This window comes from Lepus europaeus, chromosome 3, assembly GCF_033115175.1.
Source record: "Lepus europaeus isolate LE1 chromosome 3, mLepTim1.pri, whole genome shotgun sequence".
Lineage (NCBI taxonomy): Eukaryota > Metazoa > Chordata > Mammalia > Lagomorpha > Leporidae > Lepus > Lepus europaeus.
The window spans coordinates 144721828-144739830 of NC_084829.1; the positions used below are offsets into that span (position 1 = coordinate 144721828).

An 18003-nucleotide genomic window follows, 5' to 3' on the forward strand; every position below is an offset into this window, starting at 1 on the left:
GCAAGTCATCACCTAACCTATTTAGTCAAGTGTGGCCATGGACTTCATGTCTCCATGGAGGCAGAGTGAGGGAAGTGGGGAGAGAAGAGTAGACAGTACCAATAAAATTATCCCAGCCAGAATGGGGGTGAAGCCCTGAGAAGCCACAGGAAAGGGCCAAACCCATGAATATGAACTGCAAAGAGCCACAGAAGTCTCACAAGAGCCAAACTACCAGGGGAAAGGACACCCCTGACCAGGGAGCCAGATCCATCCCTGCAGGTGTGCCTTATCTCTGCAGGTCTATAGTGACCCAACTGCCCTTCCTCATCACACAGCATGGGAGCAAGGAGCTGGGATGGCTTGGGTGCCCCACATGGTGCCAACGCCTTCTACTCAATGGATTATTGAGCGTGAAACCCTTCCAGGAGAAAAATGGGAAGCAAATATGCTTGCAGACTCTCCACCCTTCTGCTTTCCTCTCCTCTTCTCCACCATGCGCGCCACTGTTGGACAGCATCATTCAGGATGAACAGGCAAATGGCTACAAATGTACAAAACAGCCATGTGCACCCAGAGAGGCAAGCATTAAGTCCAGGGCTGGCTCTCAAGCTTTAAGGTAACTATTAATGAAGACTCGACATAGCCTGGCAGCGATGGGGAGTGGGGAGCGAGCCCTGAGATCCAAACAAAAGCCTTTGCTATTAGGAGAGGATTTTCTAATCGTTAAAATCAGGGATGGGGACTGTTCCTTTGTGACAGCTGAAAACAGATCCCCCTCCTCCCTGCCTCTAAATCCTCAATGACTCTCCTTTAGGGGCTGCTCCCATAGCTGACAGCAGTGACCTCTTTGCTTAAGACTCTCAATGTAGGGCACAGAGGACCCAGGACTCTAATTAGCAGCAGGACCTATTGTCCCAAGAAGGTCACCATTCTAGGGGAAAGAAAAGCCTGATTTCTTCCCAGGAAGTAGCGAAGGTATAAGCTCATAATTGTGAAAAGAAAGAAGAGCGCGCTAGTCACACGGACGGTGGGAAGCCAGATTGGCGGGCTAAAATCACTTGTGGGAACCTTGAGGGCAGCGAGTTCTAGGAAGGATACCCAGCACGAGGGTGCGCTGCAGGACGATGATCTAACTGCACAGAGGCCAAGAAGCACAGACAGTGTCTGTGCAGGGTGCGGACTGGGCAGTGGGACGAATGATAGTAAAATGTGTGCTTTTCTACTTAGACTGAGACTAGGAGTTCCCCAGATGGACAAAAGGGAGGGGGCAGAAGAACGAACATAAGGAAGCCCAGAGGCCTGAGCAGTGCAGGGTGTTGTGGAATACACGGGGCTGTGTGGCTGGGGTGCAGGAAACAGTCTACGGGGCAGGGTTGGGGAGGAGGCCATAGCCGGTACCTAACCACCATCGAATGCGCTGGGTGGCAGAAAGTGGGTTTATCCCACAGGAAATAGGAGCCAGGGTAAAGTGAGGCCGTCTGGTCGACAGGCCATGTCACAGAGGAAGGCTACAGAATGGCATTTACCCTTGCCCATGGATAACTGGCTTGTGGGGAGGAAACAGCTAATTAAAAGGTAGTGCTCTGAAACGCTAAGTGGTTCCTTTCACAGGCATGACTCAGGGCCTAATATGAGCACCCTGGACACAGATGCGATGCATGGTTTGACAAGGACATTGTACACTGTTTCAATTTTTCCCACAGGGCAGGATCTGGAACCTTAGTGAACCAGGCACCCGGATGGCTACGTGAGAGACGTGAAACTGTCGCGCCTGCTCCTAAGTGCTCTCTTCTTCCTCCAGAAGCCTTTTTGCTGCCCAGAGCCATTTGGATATTGATAACATCATTCACAGGCCATACCAAATTATCAACTTAAGAATTAGCCTGCTAGAGATTTATTGAATTTTGTGTCCTGCCTGCGGTTGCCCTGCCAGGACCAGACCAAATGATTTCGTGGGCGGGAGGTTCCCCACCCCTGCCGTGGGCCTTATTTTATTAGACAGAATGACTGCAGCAAGCTTTAAACGAGGATTTTTTTTTTTCATGTCACATCCAACAGACCGAATGCTGCAAAGCAAATTGTTCCTCCAGAAATACTTAATTTGACATAGAAAAATATTATCCCTGGATCCTTTACAATTATCCCTGCTTTTAATTTTCGCTTTTGGAATCGATAGCGTTTTATGGGCTTCCACTTTAAAGCTGCACGGCCCTGAAGGACAAGGCGACTTTTCCAGGCTGCCACGCTGGCTTCTCTGAAAGAGAGGAACTATTGAGGAAATGGGGGAGAAAACTGAATGAGCGGGGAACACTAGCAAGCAGGGCCTCTTCTCCTTTCTACCTTAAGGCTTTTCTCTCCCCCATTCACAGCTTTCGGCCTTTTGTTTGTTTAACAAACCATTACAATCATACCCAGTTCAATGCAGGGAGGAATGTGAACTCTCTAAGTAGCTGTCCTTGGAATCCACATGTGTGGTCCATCCCCCAGCCCATCCACAGGCGGCTTCAATGTGCTGCTCAGTGCTCCTCCCGCCCTGGAGGCCAGGCACCTTGCTCACAATGAGCCCCAATTTCCCACCGCTGCATGCTTGCTGCCCCTTCCCAGTAGCCTATAGCAATGCCTCAAGTTGCGCTTCCTACCCAGCTCGCTGGGCCATTGTACTGTCTGTCCTGCTTGGGCTTGTCCCTTCAGCTCCTGAGACAGAGGCCCCCGCCCCCACCCCCACTTGCTTTTAGCCTGTGGACTTACCATGGAGTACTGGCAGCCACATTCCAGGGTCTTACACCCAGAATTCCCTTGTGGAGTATACTGTAAACATAAGATAGGAGGCAAGACTCTCCCTCCCCCACCTCCTAAACCTAATCAGAACTGCTTGTGCTTTTCCCAGTTCCTAGCAGTTATGCTGGCTCTGTGGAAATACATTTCAATTTCTTAACCAGCAAATCAAAATAATCTTTAGCAACAATATTATACTCCAGTATAAATAAAAATATTACTTAGAAAAGCAATACAGAGTTCCAGTTGGCTCATACGGCCCATTCATGCTATTTTCTGTCTAATAATCTCCATCTCACAGTCCTGTGAGATAGGAAGAAAGGCATCTTTTTTCCATTTGATACATGAAGAGACTAAGGCTCAGTTCATTGCACACAAGGCCTAGTGAGATACTGCAACTACCGTGTGGTATACTATAAAGTGCCTAGCATATAGTGAGTGCTCAAGAGTGCCTGCTTCCACCAATACCCTTCCTGACAGCCAGGAGCTGCACACAGGTATTCTGACCTAAGCCAAGTACTCTTCCTACTTCTCCCTTGCCACCCTCCTAGCCACGCTGTCTGCACAAACTGTGAATTTCAGCAATAGCTTTGACTCCACTCTCTCCAGATAAAGCCTCAGAATGGGAAGGAAGATTGCCCCATGCGGCTGGGATGTGAGCAGCCTCAGGCTTCCCAGTCCCACCTTCCCAAAAGCACGACGACCCTTGACACCTGTCTTAGGGATACAAGCTAGGCGTGTAGTCAGGCGCAGTGTTGGAGCTTTCCAACCAACGTACGTGGTCGTCAGCAGGAAACTCCATGAGTCCACAGGTATTGCGGGGTTGGGGAAGGGGCAACAGATGACATGAAAAGGTGCTCACTGAATCAGATTCCCCGAAACCGCAGAGTGCACCAACAACTTAGCAAAAGAAAAGGCCAAAAAAATATATCCTGTTCTAAAACATTTTCTTGTTTAAGGTGGAAATGCATTTATTCTTCACTAGAACCTTTTAGAAGTACCCTGAACCTCTAGCATGTTCTTGACTTTGCTATGTTTCCAAGCAATGATTAATACACATGCTCAAGTAGAAATAATTTAACAACTTGCACACCTACTGGGTGACAGGACACATCCACCGCGAGGCAGGTACGGAGTCTTCCCACGAGTCTGTCGGCAGATTCAAACCTGTAAGAGACCTTGCATATCTTCAGTGAATGCAATTCAGAAAGCATTCCCCATTGTGCTAGAACCTGAGCTCTGATTTTAGAACACATGTACGTACAAACACACACACACACACACACCCCACTGGTGAGGGGCAGAGATTTTTCTACTGTTTCATCATGCATTTTAATAGATGATTTTACTTAATATCATCTCCTGTGTCCTACTTGGAACTGGATTAGAACTCTCAAGTTTTTCCCTGCTTTCTGCAAGTAAAAAAAAAAAATACCATGAAATTGCTTACATAAAATATTCAAAACATTACTCAGAGGAAATGATTTTTTTAAACCAACAGTATTAAAATACCAGAAAACAGGTATGCAAATTGATGCAGTAACAGAACCTGAAACAAATTATGAATTGGGAGAAAGTCAGCACTATCCAGTTGGCACTCCTTTTCGATAAAAGCTTGCTATAACTGTATTGTCTCAAAATTGAATATTCAATTCAATAGTTACTAAATCCAGCTGTGCATTAGAGTTAGCAGGGAAACCTTTTAAAAGTAGAGATTCTTAGGCCACAGGGCAAACTTAGGCCAAACTGCATGGCTGGGTCCCTGAGAACTGATGTTTTCACCAAGTCCACTAGGGCTGAATTTGACTGAACCAACAAGCATTTGGAAGCCACCATCTCTGTTCACCAATTATAAAACTTGACATCTTCCACCTAAGACTATTCCAACCAATTGACCCTCTTCGGGGGAGAGCTTTTCAGGACGTTCTTAACCAGTATAGGGGTAAATCTATTAAGAAACAAAGCCAATTACACCTCACCTAAGTGATTTGTTCACTTGGTTACCTGTTTTCTTCTCTTAATTTGATCAAAATGGCGAGGCCCACTTGTTTTTATGAGTTAAGAATGGAAAAATTAAGGCCATTTTTACACAAAGTTTTGAAGTACTCCATATTACAATTGAAAAACCAAACTGGAGGCGAGCTGGTTACTTGTCTGTATCATTCAGAGAATTTGTTCTCAGCATATCCCTTCTTTTGCATGTATCAACATTTCACAAGTCATCTTCATGGTCCATCTCATCTCAAAGTGCTCACCATTTTTTGTGGATGTTTAATGGGATGGTCCCCAGAACTCATATTAACTTTTTTTTTGAGAGCTTTACAAAAACATTAAAGTGCATCTAGACAATTTTCCCTTCGCACCTGCCCATCTCACGAAGGCACAAGACTAACGCAACGTGTTCAGAGAGGCAGAGGGTACACAGAACGGGAGGTACACAGAGCAGGCAGGGGAGCAGCTCAGCTTCATTGTCAAAGTATTCAAATGACCACAAAGAGAAAGCGACTCCCTTCAGAATTCAACAATACTCCTTGGCCCCGAGGGCTCACAGAGGAGCTTATTCTGAAGCCGTTCAATGTGGCAGCCGCACTGGTGAAAGAGGAGAACTCTGGAGGGAGGAAATCCAGTCCTGAGCGTCCCCACCTGCCATCTAAGCACAGCTCTCAGGGGGCAACAGCTCACAATGCAGCCGAGGGCCTCACGCAGGCCCAGGCACGGGGAAAAAGCACGTGCACTGGATGGCCATTTCACAAAGCAGAGGAGACAGGAAGAGAACGTGTAGCGGTTTGATAGGACGTTACGTGCAGTCTGCCTCTCAGGCCAGAATTGAGGTTCCGAAGGCAGAGAAAAAGGTTTTCAAGTGTCACTCTGTTTTTTAGGAAAGCACATGGGAGAAATAATCTTAAAGATAAATGTGTCTACATTCCAGAGTAGCAAAAAAAAAAAAATGCATTTTTCTAAGACAGGAGACTAGCACGTGGTAAACAGATGAAGTGTTTTTAAACGAACAGGAAAAAATACTTTTTTGGAAGTCATTCACTGACCAAAAAAAGAAAGTTTCGTGAATCTAGAGCGTATGCTTTCTAGAACCCATTTTACTGTCATAGTGTGTTTTTCTGAGCACTGACTTTGGAGAACAGCATTTAGGAATGAGTCTTTTTCTGTTAATGAACTGGGCTAGCCGCCTGCTGAGCACGCACTGAAACTCCAACCGAACCAAGGGATTTCCTTCCAGCTTCAGCTCATTCACGTCCAACTGCTACTGTCTTTACTCAGGCAAATCCTCCAAACTGATTTCATCATCACCATCATCATTCTTATTATTTCTAACGATCGGAATGGCAAAGAACTGGGTAACACCCACTTAAAACTCTGCCCTTGTTGTCCCTGTTGGAATCCTCTGGATAGAAGATGTGCAAAATTTGTTTCCTAAAGCCTCTCAAATGTGTGTGATTTTCTAAGGACATTCATTCCGGATGGAAAGGAGCTTACCCGATTCCAGATTCCCCATGACTAACCCTTATTTCAGGGAGGTGGACCATGGTGAGCAATGAGATGATATCTTTGAAGTGGAGAGCCTAACTGGGACATTCAGATTCACTTCCAAGTAACAATGTCATTTAAAAGATGTCACAGAGGGGCACGCTGCTGCTAAAGGTCACTGAGAGTTTGAATAGATTTGTGGGCCTAGCACCTGGCCTTCTCCCCTCTCCCATTATAAATAATCCCTGGAGAACTCATTTACAACCCAAGGTTTCAACTACTCCTCGAGGTCAGAGACCTCCCAAATCTTACTCTTCAATGCTTAACTTTCTTTCAAATTCCCGACAAATGCATCTCCCTCCCTCCCACACCTCCCCTTGTGGGTGCCCCTCAGGTCTGAAGCAGAGGCTTCACACTGCAACCCTCCAGCCTGGCTCCTCCTCCAGCAGGGCTGTGTCACTGTGTGATAACAGCCTTTGGCTCTCTCGGAGGCTCACCCAGTGATGGCTATTGTTTTAAGCACTTGGTTAACACCCTCCACCACCATCTGTGCAGGGAGGACCAACTGTATTTTACTTATAAGGAAACCAAGGCTTGGGGGGTACACCAATTTGCCTGTGGTCCTACAACCAGCTGAAGTGCAATGTGAATCCAGAGTGTGTGATTTCAAAGTCAACCCCTTTCACATGCAGCCTCTCCAAAGTCAGAGGCTCCTACTCTACGGATTGATTCTGTGAGCTTATGGTCTCCCAAATCTGTTTTCTCCTGATTCCCATAGTTGCATACTGTTTGGGTGATGTTTTGCCCTGATGACAGCCTCCAAATCAGCACAGCAAGACAACTACAGAATTTCACCTTGTCCTCCCAACAGTGGCTCTTCCTTGCTCATGTAAAGCAGGTGACAGGTTTTGCCATACAAGCTGTCCCTTGTATTTTAGCTCCATTGCAGGCAGAAGCAGCCTGAAGAAGTCCATCTTTATTAACATCTAAGCCCAATGAGGAGATTCTGCTGGACTTCTGGGAGCAGGGGGAAGGGAAAAGGAGAGGCTGGATAAGAGGGTGGAATAAAGACCCTCTCCTCTCCAACTGCTGGCTCCCACCCTGGGCCTGGGAAGGAGGAGAACTATCAGCCCCAAGCCAGTGGGGACGCTTGCCATGGTCTGTTCCCGAGGGCAGTGGGCACAGCCCGAGAAGACAGCTGCATGAGGTGCACTCCTGCCTGGGAGGCCAGACCACAGGCGGGAGGTTTTTAGCCTCCATTCCCGGCCTTGAGGCAGACAGCTGCAAGGCTTCAGGAGACTGATCCATAGAAGGTCAGAAGCTGGATCCACACCTTCCAGGTGGCATGGCAATCTCCAGGTTCAAGGACCCGTGTCATGGGGAAAGGGGAGGCTCCTAAAAATGTCTGAGAGGAATCTGCCTTAGGGGGACAGAATGGGGGCTAGGACGGTTCTGAAAAACCGACAAAGGGATGCTTCTTGCACGCACAGTTTCTGAAAAACCGACAAAGGGATGCTTCTTGCACGCACACTGATCCCTGTGCAGCGAGATTCTGATGTGGGGGTGCCTCTATGAGAAGCTAAGACTCAGACCTGCATTCACGCCTGACTGTGCTCTAAGAGCAGCCACAACTGGGAGGAATGGCACCGATTTGTTTTTCTCAAAAGGCTCCCACCCATTGGCAGAGAGGGGCTGGGCCTCTGCTGGAGGCGGCAGCGCTGGGGACCTGGGAGCAGTCCCGAGCTTTAGAACCCTGGGGCAGTTAGAGAAGGAAGGAAGGAAACTATGTACTCACAAGATTAACACCTCTGATTCCTATGCAAATACCTAGAAAGGGAGAGGCAAACAAGGTTATCTTTAAGGCCTTTATCTTCAACTCTGAATTGCTGAAAACAAACAAACAAACAAAGGGAAAAAGGGAAGTTACTCAGAAAAGGAAAGAGAGAGGCCAGAGCTGCTGGAGTCGGGAGGGCCAGGATCCCCGAGTTCCCAGCCTGGACGTGCCTCGCGGGCCAACAAGCCGGGACAGGCAGCAGGGCTGTGGGGGCTGTGGGTTTCTGTAGGATGGAAACCACGGTGCGCTGTGAACAGAGGTGGTTTGGAGGAGGGGGAGATTCCCACCCTAGTAGAAAGGACATAAATCCTCATGACAGATTTGTTGCCTCAAAGACGTGGTAGTCACGGTGGGCCCCTGGGGCACTAATGGCTGTCTACAAGAGTTCAGACTCTGAGGTCAGTCGCATCCTCCAAGCAAACTCCCCTTCGTGTCTGCAGCTGGACATCTGGGACTTTAAGAAGAGGCTTCCAGAGGCCAGGGTGGAAACTGAAGAGGCCCATGAAAGGCATGATGGTTGTGGCCACTGCAGAGATTAGAACTTTGGGTGCAGAAACCTTTGGTCAGCAGAACTTCAGATCTGCAATAATCAGCAACTGGGGGCCCCAGTTTTCTGCCAAACAGGCACACCATGAAATCTGAAGGGCATGGGGCATGTCCAGAGGGAAGATGGCCTGGCAGAGGAGTTCCAAAGCAGGCTTACAAAGATGGACCCTAGAGGTTATAACCCCAACCTCCCCCACCCAGTCTCTGCTTTGGTTATAGGGAAGATAGGCAGACACGTTTTGTTGAGCCATACCTGAGATCCCATAGACTGGGAACATAGAAGGTAGGGGGTGTTGGGCAAGCAGGCAGAGATTTGGAAAACCAGAGCACCCCCAGAGTGGGGTCACCCTGATCTTGTGAAGGTCTAGCCTCTGTTGGCACAACTTTCCCTTGTCTTGTCAGACAGATGAGACCCAGAAGGAAAGATAGAGAGATTATGAAGGAACACTCACAAGACCTTCCCAAGCTACTCCTAATATGGGCAACTGCCTACAGGCGGCTACTTTCCAAGTCCTGAAGCCCCAACACTTGGCAGAGGTGGGGAGGGGTGTGGGAGAATGGAGAACAGGTGCACTTTATTGGCCCAAACTGAATGGTCTTCTGGCTTCCTTTAAATGCACCACCATCCCAGTAAGGAGCTTGGTGTCAAGCAGGCTAATGTATTTCCAGATGCTGGAGACTGGGATCCACTCTTGTCCCCCAGCCTGGTTTGGAACCAGTTTCCCTTCACTCTAATGACAATGCCGCTATCTGAGGAGTCTTCCAATAGGCAAACACGTTCTTGGCACTTGCTTGTTTGGAACTCCTCAATGGTCTCATTTGTTTCTGTCAACTGCAATCAAGAGACCTGTCTCATCAAAACCATGGAAAGGTTTTAATCGGGAAAGTATGTTGTCCAGGCTTGTGTTATATAGGACGAAACCTCAGACAGCAGGTAGATTATTCCCACGATTTATCAATTTTATATATTAACATGAGTAAACAGGAATTCCCAGAGCAAAAAAGCAGACTCTATGCAAAAATAATAAATGTTGTACCTTATCTTAAGTTTCTCTACACTTTTCAGAGAGTTCTAAATGCTCCCCGAATCAGAATTCACAACACTCCTCTGCCCTTTGAGTTGAATGTATGAGGCAAGTAAGGACCATTTTAGGGAAACAACATAAAATAAATATGACTGTAATATTTCCAGTGTACATGGTGACTGTGTGTGTGTTATGGATCACTTTTAATTCCTACTGCTGAAACAAAAAGGCAAAAATTACCTTTGCAAATACCACATAACAGATCAATTAAGTTATCTCCCAAATAAAATATGCTTTGCTATAAACATGCATAATTTCTAGCATTTTAAACAGTGAGAAATGTCTTATTAATGTTAATAATATTATTTAACATTCTCCTATATTATAATCCCCTAATTACCTTCATTTTTTCTTTTTGTTGGCTCATAGAGATGGGAAGTAGAGAAATTTTAATGATATTCCATTAGATCATAACTTTCCTTTCCTGAGAATGGAATGATAATGAGTTTCACTCTACTGCATTCTACTAGGTCAGAAGTATACTCCATACTAGGTTGAGTTCTTACAGTTAAAGAAATAACTGAATGGGAGGATTCTCTTAGACACAGTGTCGGGACGACCGTGGGGCATTATGGAGACTGATGCTTCTAGGTGTGAGTGCTAGCTCTGCTACTTGGAAAGTTGTTACCTTAGGCACGTTGCACACCTTCTGGAAGGCCAAATCTTCTTCACCATAAAATGCAGATGCTTATCTATCTTACAGGATTGTTATACGAGGACATATGATATACGTACAGATAGAAGTATGACAAGTGCAGAGTCCAAAGCAAACCTGGCCCAGGAATAGGAAGTATGAAGAACAATCTTATCACAGGGGTAAGCTCCCAGTTAGGAAACATTAAAGCCGAATGTAGAAGAGAGTCAGAGGAGAAATGAGTGATTTCACTTCAAATCACCTTTCTTTAACATGCATGATCATGACAGCTCTGTTTCAAACATAATGCTTGTACCATTTTGTATGTCATGCATTTGAAACATTCCTGAATTCTTAAGTAGTGTGGTCCTATTTGTTGTGCCTTTATTGGCAATATCGTGTTTAACCAGAGAAAACAATTACAAAAGCACTTGGCATGAATTGGTCTTATGGGTGCCATAAAGTGGCCCAAATGATAGACTGAGGCGATTCAGGCATTGTTGGAGTTTGCCAAACTTTCCCTTCCGAATGCATCAGCGAAGGAAGTGGACCAAGTGTCAATCAGAATCATTTGGAGAACAGGAATTTAAACATGCACACCTAAAACTCTTCAGCTGGGGCAGCTCTGCACAGCCTTTCTGGGAGTTAGCCTCAGGATCATGGAATAATCTGGGAAGTGGTTTATCTAAAAACGATGAGGGGAAAATGCATGATGGAATATGAGAAAACTTACAAAGACGACTGGGTTGAAACAACACAGCATGACAGTCAAGGACGTTCTGTAAACTGCATGCGGACAGGCGCCAAAGTTACGGTCGAGCAAGAGTTAGCACTGAAGCTGCACAACAGGGGAGGGCTGCTGTCGGGTGAAATAGGATTGAACAGAGAATGAACAGAGTGTGGGGAAACAGCAACAAATGTGAGACAGGAGACAAACTGGAATTGGGGATCCTAATCTTGAAACAGGTGGTTAAAAGGAATCAATCTCCACAGAGACAGTAGAAATGAAGAAATAAAAATTCTTGATATATAATAGGGAGCCTGCCAACCACAAATTCCTTCAAATAAACACTGGATTTAGTGACATACCTATTTCACAACTTTTACGAAATTTGGAAAGAACATAGGCAGTGAAAGTTGTGAATTACCCTCACATCATGATTTGAGGAGGACTTAGAGGCTCCGAATTGTAACACATGTCACTTACTAACATACTAGCTATATGACTCTAAATAGATAAGAACCCAGATTTCTTCCCAGTATTTCTTTGTCAGCTCTAAGATGCAACTTTTTAAAATGGAAGGTGATCACAAAGTTTCTAGTAAGCAAGTTATGATAATTAAAAATCAAGTGTACAATATCCATTATTTCTAATTTAATATGAATAAACAGCAATGATAGCCACTAGAATGCATTACTGATTTGTTTTAAGTGAAAAAAAAAATAGGCTTTCTTAAATTCTCAACCTTTACTTCCCAATCCTATTTCCCTCCTGCCTACCTCCCAAAGTTCCTTAGATTCAAATTCCCGGACAGCAAGTGTTTTCTGGAACTTTATGACCTCCTGCACTGTGGAACAGGAAGACGGCTTTGGTGTGGGCTCTAATAGAGGAGAGAGTGAGGATGCAGAGTCACAACCAACCACCAGAACAGCTGGGCTCAGGGAAGACACACATACCTAAGCGAGGGACAGACGAGTTCCAGATGTGATGTGAAACAGAGGCCACATCAGACGGAGGGCAAGCCTAGAAGGGAAATAAAATCACAGGATGAGCCAAAAAAGAAGGCACTCAGAAAAACCACTGAGTATTCATTTATGTGTAGGGAATGTGAGTCTAGGGTGCCACGGTCAAAAATCTGGCTCTGTCTACATCTATCAATGCCATATTCCAACATCAACCAAAGTCCTTAGAAGGGTTTTGGTTTTGAGAGAGGCAATACAGTTATATGCCTGAACTACAGGGTTCTGGTGCCAGAAGGCCCAGATTCAAATCCTGGTGCTGTCTGGAACAACTTAGAAACCTTTAGTCTACAACTCTGCTGGAGTTGCTGACTGCATCTCAGCCCAAGGCCCTTAGGATGGTCTGAGTTCATGTGATGGAAGTGCTGAACACTGTCTGGGGAATACTCATGTTTTTGCAATTGTATTTACCCAAGTGTAAATACTTCACAGCTCAAGCAGAAATTAGAAGGTAGTCAGAAGAATGTGTTAAGAATGCTACATGGGAGAAGTACACAGATCCCAAGCAGGGCTAGGTGTGAAGACAGAGAGGGAAGGCGGGAATCAAGAAAGGACACTGAAAGGCAAAATGGCAAAACCAGAAACAAGAACATATTGCCTTTGCTCAACCATATTTTTTATCAAAGGCAACAGAGAACCTGTTGACAGTAAGCAGCCCATTATTCACCCTGAAATAAGGCAAGGGGAGAGCCTAGACAGCAAGTAAAAGGAAGACAATAGTGGAAATGGAGCTGAATATGTCTTTCCATAAAAGGAATAAAGGTAGGAAACAGATCAATAATAACTGAAACCCATCAACCCACACCTTCCCAGCTATAAATTCCTTACTAACCAACAGCCCAATCCAACTGGGTGAATATTTGAGCAATGAGCTTACATAGCCACCTCCTCTGGGTGGTCCCCATTCATCCACTGACTGAGAAGCTGTGGTTTTTGTTGTTGTTGTTAACAGCAGAAGGCCCTTACTAAGTTGAATCCTACTAAAGCAATAGGTATAATAACTGAGGTAGGAGCCGAGCTGGAGATTTTTGGAGTTGAGGAGCTGAGGTCTTTCCTTGCTGGAAAATGTCTCACTAAAGGAGGTAATAAGTAATTTGACCAGTAAACATTGAAAGTACTGAAAACATACTAAGTATTTTAACAGCTTTACTAATTCACTAGTGATTAATTACAAATGACATCTATTAAAGAAGATATTTTATAACAGTAACATCTGGCCTTACCTATAACTTACATATTATTTAATTTTAAGTGGTTTCATATTTCAGAACAGCCCATTTTTTGCAATTCAGCTAGATTTTAAGGAAGCTGTGTTATTTTGAATGACCAGATAAGCCTTCATGGAGCTGGTTTATTTAGTCAATCTGGATGACACGAAATCGTCTAACAGAAAAGGTTCTGGTGTCCTCGCTAGATAACAAACATGCAAACACAGAGACTTAATGCATGGATACTTCAAAAAGTTTCTGGGAAGTAGAATTTAAAAAAATCAAGTCTATTTTGGTGAGAAAGTTTCGAAATTTATGCAGTTTTGTTATAACACACTATTTCCCATAAACTTTTTGACAGCTTCCTCATGGATTCAAATTTTTTTTGTACCAAAATAAACTTCATTCCATTTTCATGAACTTTTTGAAGCCCCCTCAAAAGTCTACTCCCAAACTTATTTTGAGGGCCTGACTTGGAAACTATTCTCAGATATTGCAACAGCCTGAAGGAAATGGCTTTTCAATGGACGGCCCCATATTTGAAGTTATCTGATTCCATCTTATAGCAAGAACGCCGCTTTTAGTTGCAGTCACTTCCTTGACCCGTATGCAACTCTTTCCACCTGTGAAGACAAAGACGTGCCTCACGGCTCAAAGCTGCAGAATCACAGGGAACCTGTGGCTCCATCGCCCCCTCGCCCCTCTGTCCTGCGGCCTTTCTGCACTTGGCTGTGATGTCACACAAAATGACTTCCAGAAACCAGGAGGATGGAGAGGACATGTTGTAAAACCCAAGTGCTGTGCTCAATGCTTTCTTATCTACAAGCTAATACTTGTGGGGGTGGTAGTGTACCAATGATGGAAGCCAGAGCAATTTTCCTGCTTCAGAAGAAATCATAAAACCTCAGCAGAATCACAAGCTGGGGAATCCACTGCCCTGGGACAATGGTACAAACAACAACCCCTTCCTCTACAAGAGTCCTGCCAGGACACACGGATTTGCAGACCCCTATTTTCAATTTCATCCCTACCATTAGTCAAAACAGAAATCCACAATTTCTTAAAAAATAATATTGGTGGAGGAAATAGAACAAAAATACCACAGAGTAAAATATCAGCTAGTTCCTGTACTTGTGCATTTACTATCCCCATTATGTTTTCTAAAACTTTCCATCAGGATTTTAAGGTATCACTCTCCCATATAATATTGACAACTATTTCTCACCTCAAGCTCTGGCAAAGTAAGAATAGCTCAGAAATCAGGTTTGTCCCAGGGCCCTTGGACACCACAGCAGCCAGACTTTGAGAATCAAAACCTCCCTTCCACTTTTCAGAGAAGTAAAGGTATTTGTTTACTTCTTTTGATGAGGGACCTGGGATTTCACCAGTAGTAAATCTGGTTAAAGATATGGTCAGAAGATGTTTTGTTTTGCATTATTTAACATTCAGAGAATTAAACCACATCAACTGGAAGCTTTAGCCATCTAAATGGCTGAATCTAGCAAAGTGAAGTCTACAAAATCCTAAATTAGAAACCTTTTCATCTAGTTCATGAAAATATCTAACACAATGAGGTTTACTGTTAGGGAAGAATAATAAAGAGGCCGGCTCTGGAAAGGACAAGGCCACCACCTCTTATGCCTCCTCCTGCCCCTCCTCGAGACTGATGGGCTAACCCAAGAAACTGACTGAAGCAAAAAATTGTTGAAGAGTTCTCCATAAAGGAAAGTTTCAAAAGCAACAGCACCAATCAGGTAACAACAGATTAATCGGGTTTTCCTAAAATTCAGTGTTTGCCGCTGAAGTCTGGATAAGTAATTACACGCAAAGGAATGTTCAGGGAGCCATCAATCCCCATTCATTCAGCTTTTGCTGAGCCAAGAGCTCTGCCAGCCTCAGAGATATAAAAATGAATACTACAACACAGCTGCTTTACTTCCAGCTCCGAGAACACACCTAACAAAGGGCTCCAGGGCAATGTGTTAAGTGCTATGATCGAGGTATGCACAGAGGGCTGGGGGCCAGAGGACAGGGCCGTAAATTCTTCCTGGGAAATCAAGCAAGTGAGGGGAGAAGTTAAAACGGGATGCTGATATTTTCTTGTGATAAATTCAAGGCTTGCTTTTCTGTGTTCTAAGAAGCAAGGTGGTAATTTTAGGATTTATGAACTATTGTAATGTCAGACACTATCTGGGTTTATTAGCCGGTTTCGTTTACATTAGACACAGACTCCCAGTTACGATACACCAAGAATACAAACTTTAAAAAAGCCATAAGTCACTAGCATCAGTGAAATGTATAATCAAGTTCAAACATGTTTTGAAACATAAATGAGTGACAGGTTTTAGAAAATTAGTTAATAATACTTGTTCTTAGATTTTATTTTCTTGAAGCAAAAATAAAAAGAATCACTTGATCATATCATAGTTAAGTAAAGAAAGACAAATATTCGGTGTTTAAAAAAAAAAGAAGGGGGGTGTTGAATCAACTTCTACTTAACATCATTTATCATGCATACCATATTCCTACTTATAACATAGTTGTGACAAAACCTCCATTGTTCATTACACACCAACCCCAAACTTGAGTCATTCTAATGTAAGCATGAGAAACTCCCGTCTCCTTTGGGGTGAATTTCCAAATTCCTCTGTGTTAAATTGGGGTCTAATTTTCCCTGTGCCTGGTTTTCACAAGAAGGTCCATTCCGCCCCATGTGCTCCTTTTCAGCTGTCAATAAACAGTGGCAGTGAATTCCCCACGGCTTCACAAAGCTAGTTAGGCAGAGCCATTCATTCCTTCAGGAAAACAGGGCATTGATTTCAGCGAGTTCCCAGGGAGCAGCTGCAACAAAGAGATCAAAGGCCCACCTCTCTCTCCCTCCATTGCTTTCATTAGGCCCAGCCCAGACAAACAGCGACAGGTCTCCTTGAGACACGGAGAGGGCCCAGCAGACCACCTCATGGTTCAATTCAAATTCATCCGTTTCCTACATTCCAGTGACAGTCCAGAATGCTAACCATGACAAGCCAGCACAATCACCCAGCATAATATACTGCTAGCTAGTTCATCCAAGGTCAGAGGGAGAAAACAAGCACGGAGGGAAGTCCTCTGCTTCTAGGGCCTGCTGAGCCTCAGGGGCCCCCTGGCATTCCATAAATAAACGACTCCCTCTCACTCTCCCTTTCTTCCTCCATCCTGCAGCCCCACAAGTGATGGTCTCACTTAACATCCTGCTATTTCTTTCATGTCACCGTACCCAAACTCTTCAGAAACTTTATTCTCAATGTAACAGTGCGGATGGTTGTGGGAGTATGGCTGGAGGTGCAGTCCTCATGAGTTCACCGCGGTTACAGCCCATCTGATCATACCCAGTGAGCTGCCACTGCACAAGGAATTAAGGGCTGAAATTTCTAGAGCTCCCTACGCACACAACTTTGTTAAAGAGAGTTAGTTTGTGTTAATTCTGATTGCAAAACATAAATGTGAACTGAGATCACAACTAGCTTTTTGATTCCATCCGGGGGAATCACCACACTAGGCAGCCCAAGCTTCTGAGTGTGTGATTGAGCTGTACACACGTTTGTGGGCAGCAGGAGGGTTAGCCTGGGGCAGGGGTGGGGGTGCAGGCAAGAGGGAACATGAAAGAAAATGATTTATCTTGACTCGCTACCCAAGTTGAACAAATATAATTAAAGTATTTCCAAATTTGCCATTGAATTCTGAGTGCTTCTTGAACACAACCTTTAGGAAAACCTGTAACAAAACAGGTTCCTCTCATGGTGATCCACTCTGTTTCTGTCACTCATCCTGAGTAAACATGGGAATAGATGGGTTAGGTTTCAAAATTCCTAAACCAAAAAGAAAATAAACACTATTGGAATGAAAGGTATGGAGAGCTCATTATTTGACACAGTACACCACCTTCCTAGTGCCCATCTCAAAGGCTTGGAAGGGACCTGGGATCACCATTTACTATTTACCTTTGACAGCCAAGGACGCCATTTTGTACAGTGTACTGAACTTCCTTTGTGCAACAAAGGCTTTTGCTTATTTTTCAGTTGGGACAGAAACGAACTTAGAAAATACAGAACTCTGAGCTGCGTAGTTTGTGACAAAGGCAGTGTAGTCATTAAATCAGGAACCTTGAAGTTAAAAATCTAACTCTGGCATTGACTCATTTTGGGCTTAAAGGACAAAATTAACCTTTCCTTCTCTTCCAAAAGAGAGACAGCAATGTGTGTCAAGAGTTCATTCATAAGGTACTGGGAGATTGCCATTCCTCAAAAAACAAAACAACACGAGATGTATCTCACTGCAGAAGTCTGGTCTTGCAAATACAACTTCCTCAGGTAATAGATCACTCTGTAATTTAATAAAACTGAGTTGCTATACATCAAATCATTTTCTAAAAGCACTCAAAATCTGCTACTTAAAGAAAGTCTATGGCAAATGGTCAAATACAATCATCAATTCATTATATATCTTTCAAGAGCCTTTACAAAGTACTTAGAAACATTTTCCGTTTTATCTTCCTCACCACCATCTGAGAGCATTTTTGGATGAGGGGAAAAGAGGCTCAAGAGAAACAAACTTGCCCAAGTTAGAGAACTAACTAGTAAGATCCACACTTTAAGTTCAACTTTTCTGTCTCCACATCTCATGAGGTTTCCATTATACCTACCTATTGTGCACTGTGCATACAATCATCCATTGAAT

At 44.3% G+C, this 18003-nt stretch overlaps 1 protein-coding gene across 6 annotated transcripts in view; it reads right to left on the reverse strand.

Annotated features, from left to right (window-relative positions):
* The window catches only part of PLAGL1 (PLAG1 like zinc finger 1), a 59874-nt gene that overhangs the window by 16946 nt on the left and 24925 nt on the right, over positions 1-18003 (reverse strand). For 2 of the 6 annotated variants that reach the window (XM_062187755.1, XM_062187749.1), the window contains exons 3-5: positions 12017-12083; positions 8036-8067; positions 3851-3906 (exon numbers count right to left, since the gene is read on the reverse strand). Coding sequence is in view for 1 of the 6 variants with exons in the window: in XM_062187754.1 (XP_062043738.1) it covers positions 3855-3871 (17 nt within the window). In the remaining 5 variants the exon portion in view is untranslated. Of the gene's footprint in view, positions 1-3850; positions 3925-8035; positions 8068-12016; positions 12084-18003 lie in introns of all 6 variants that reach the window. The other 4 variants (XM_062187753.1, XM_062187754.1, XM_062187752.1 and 1 more) reach the window with 3 other exon arrangements.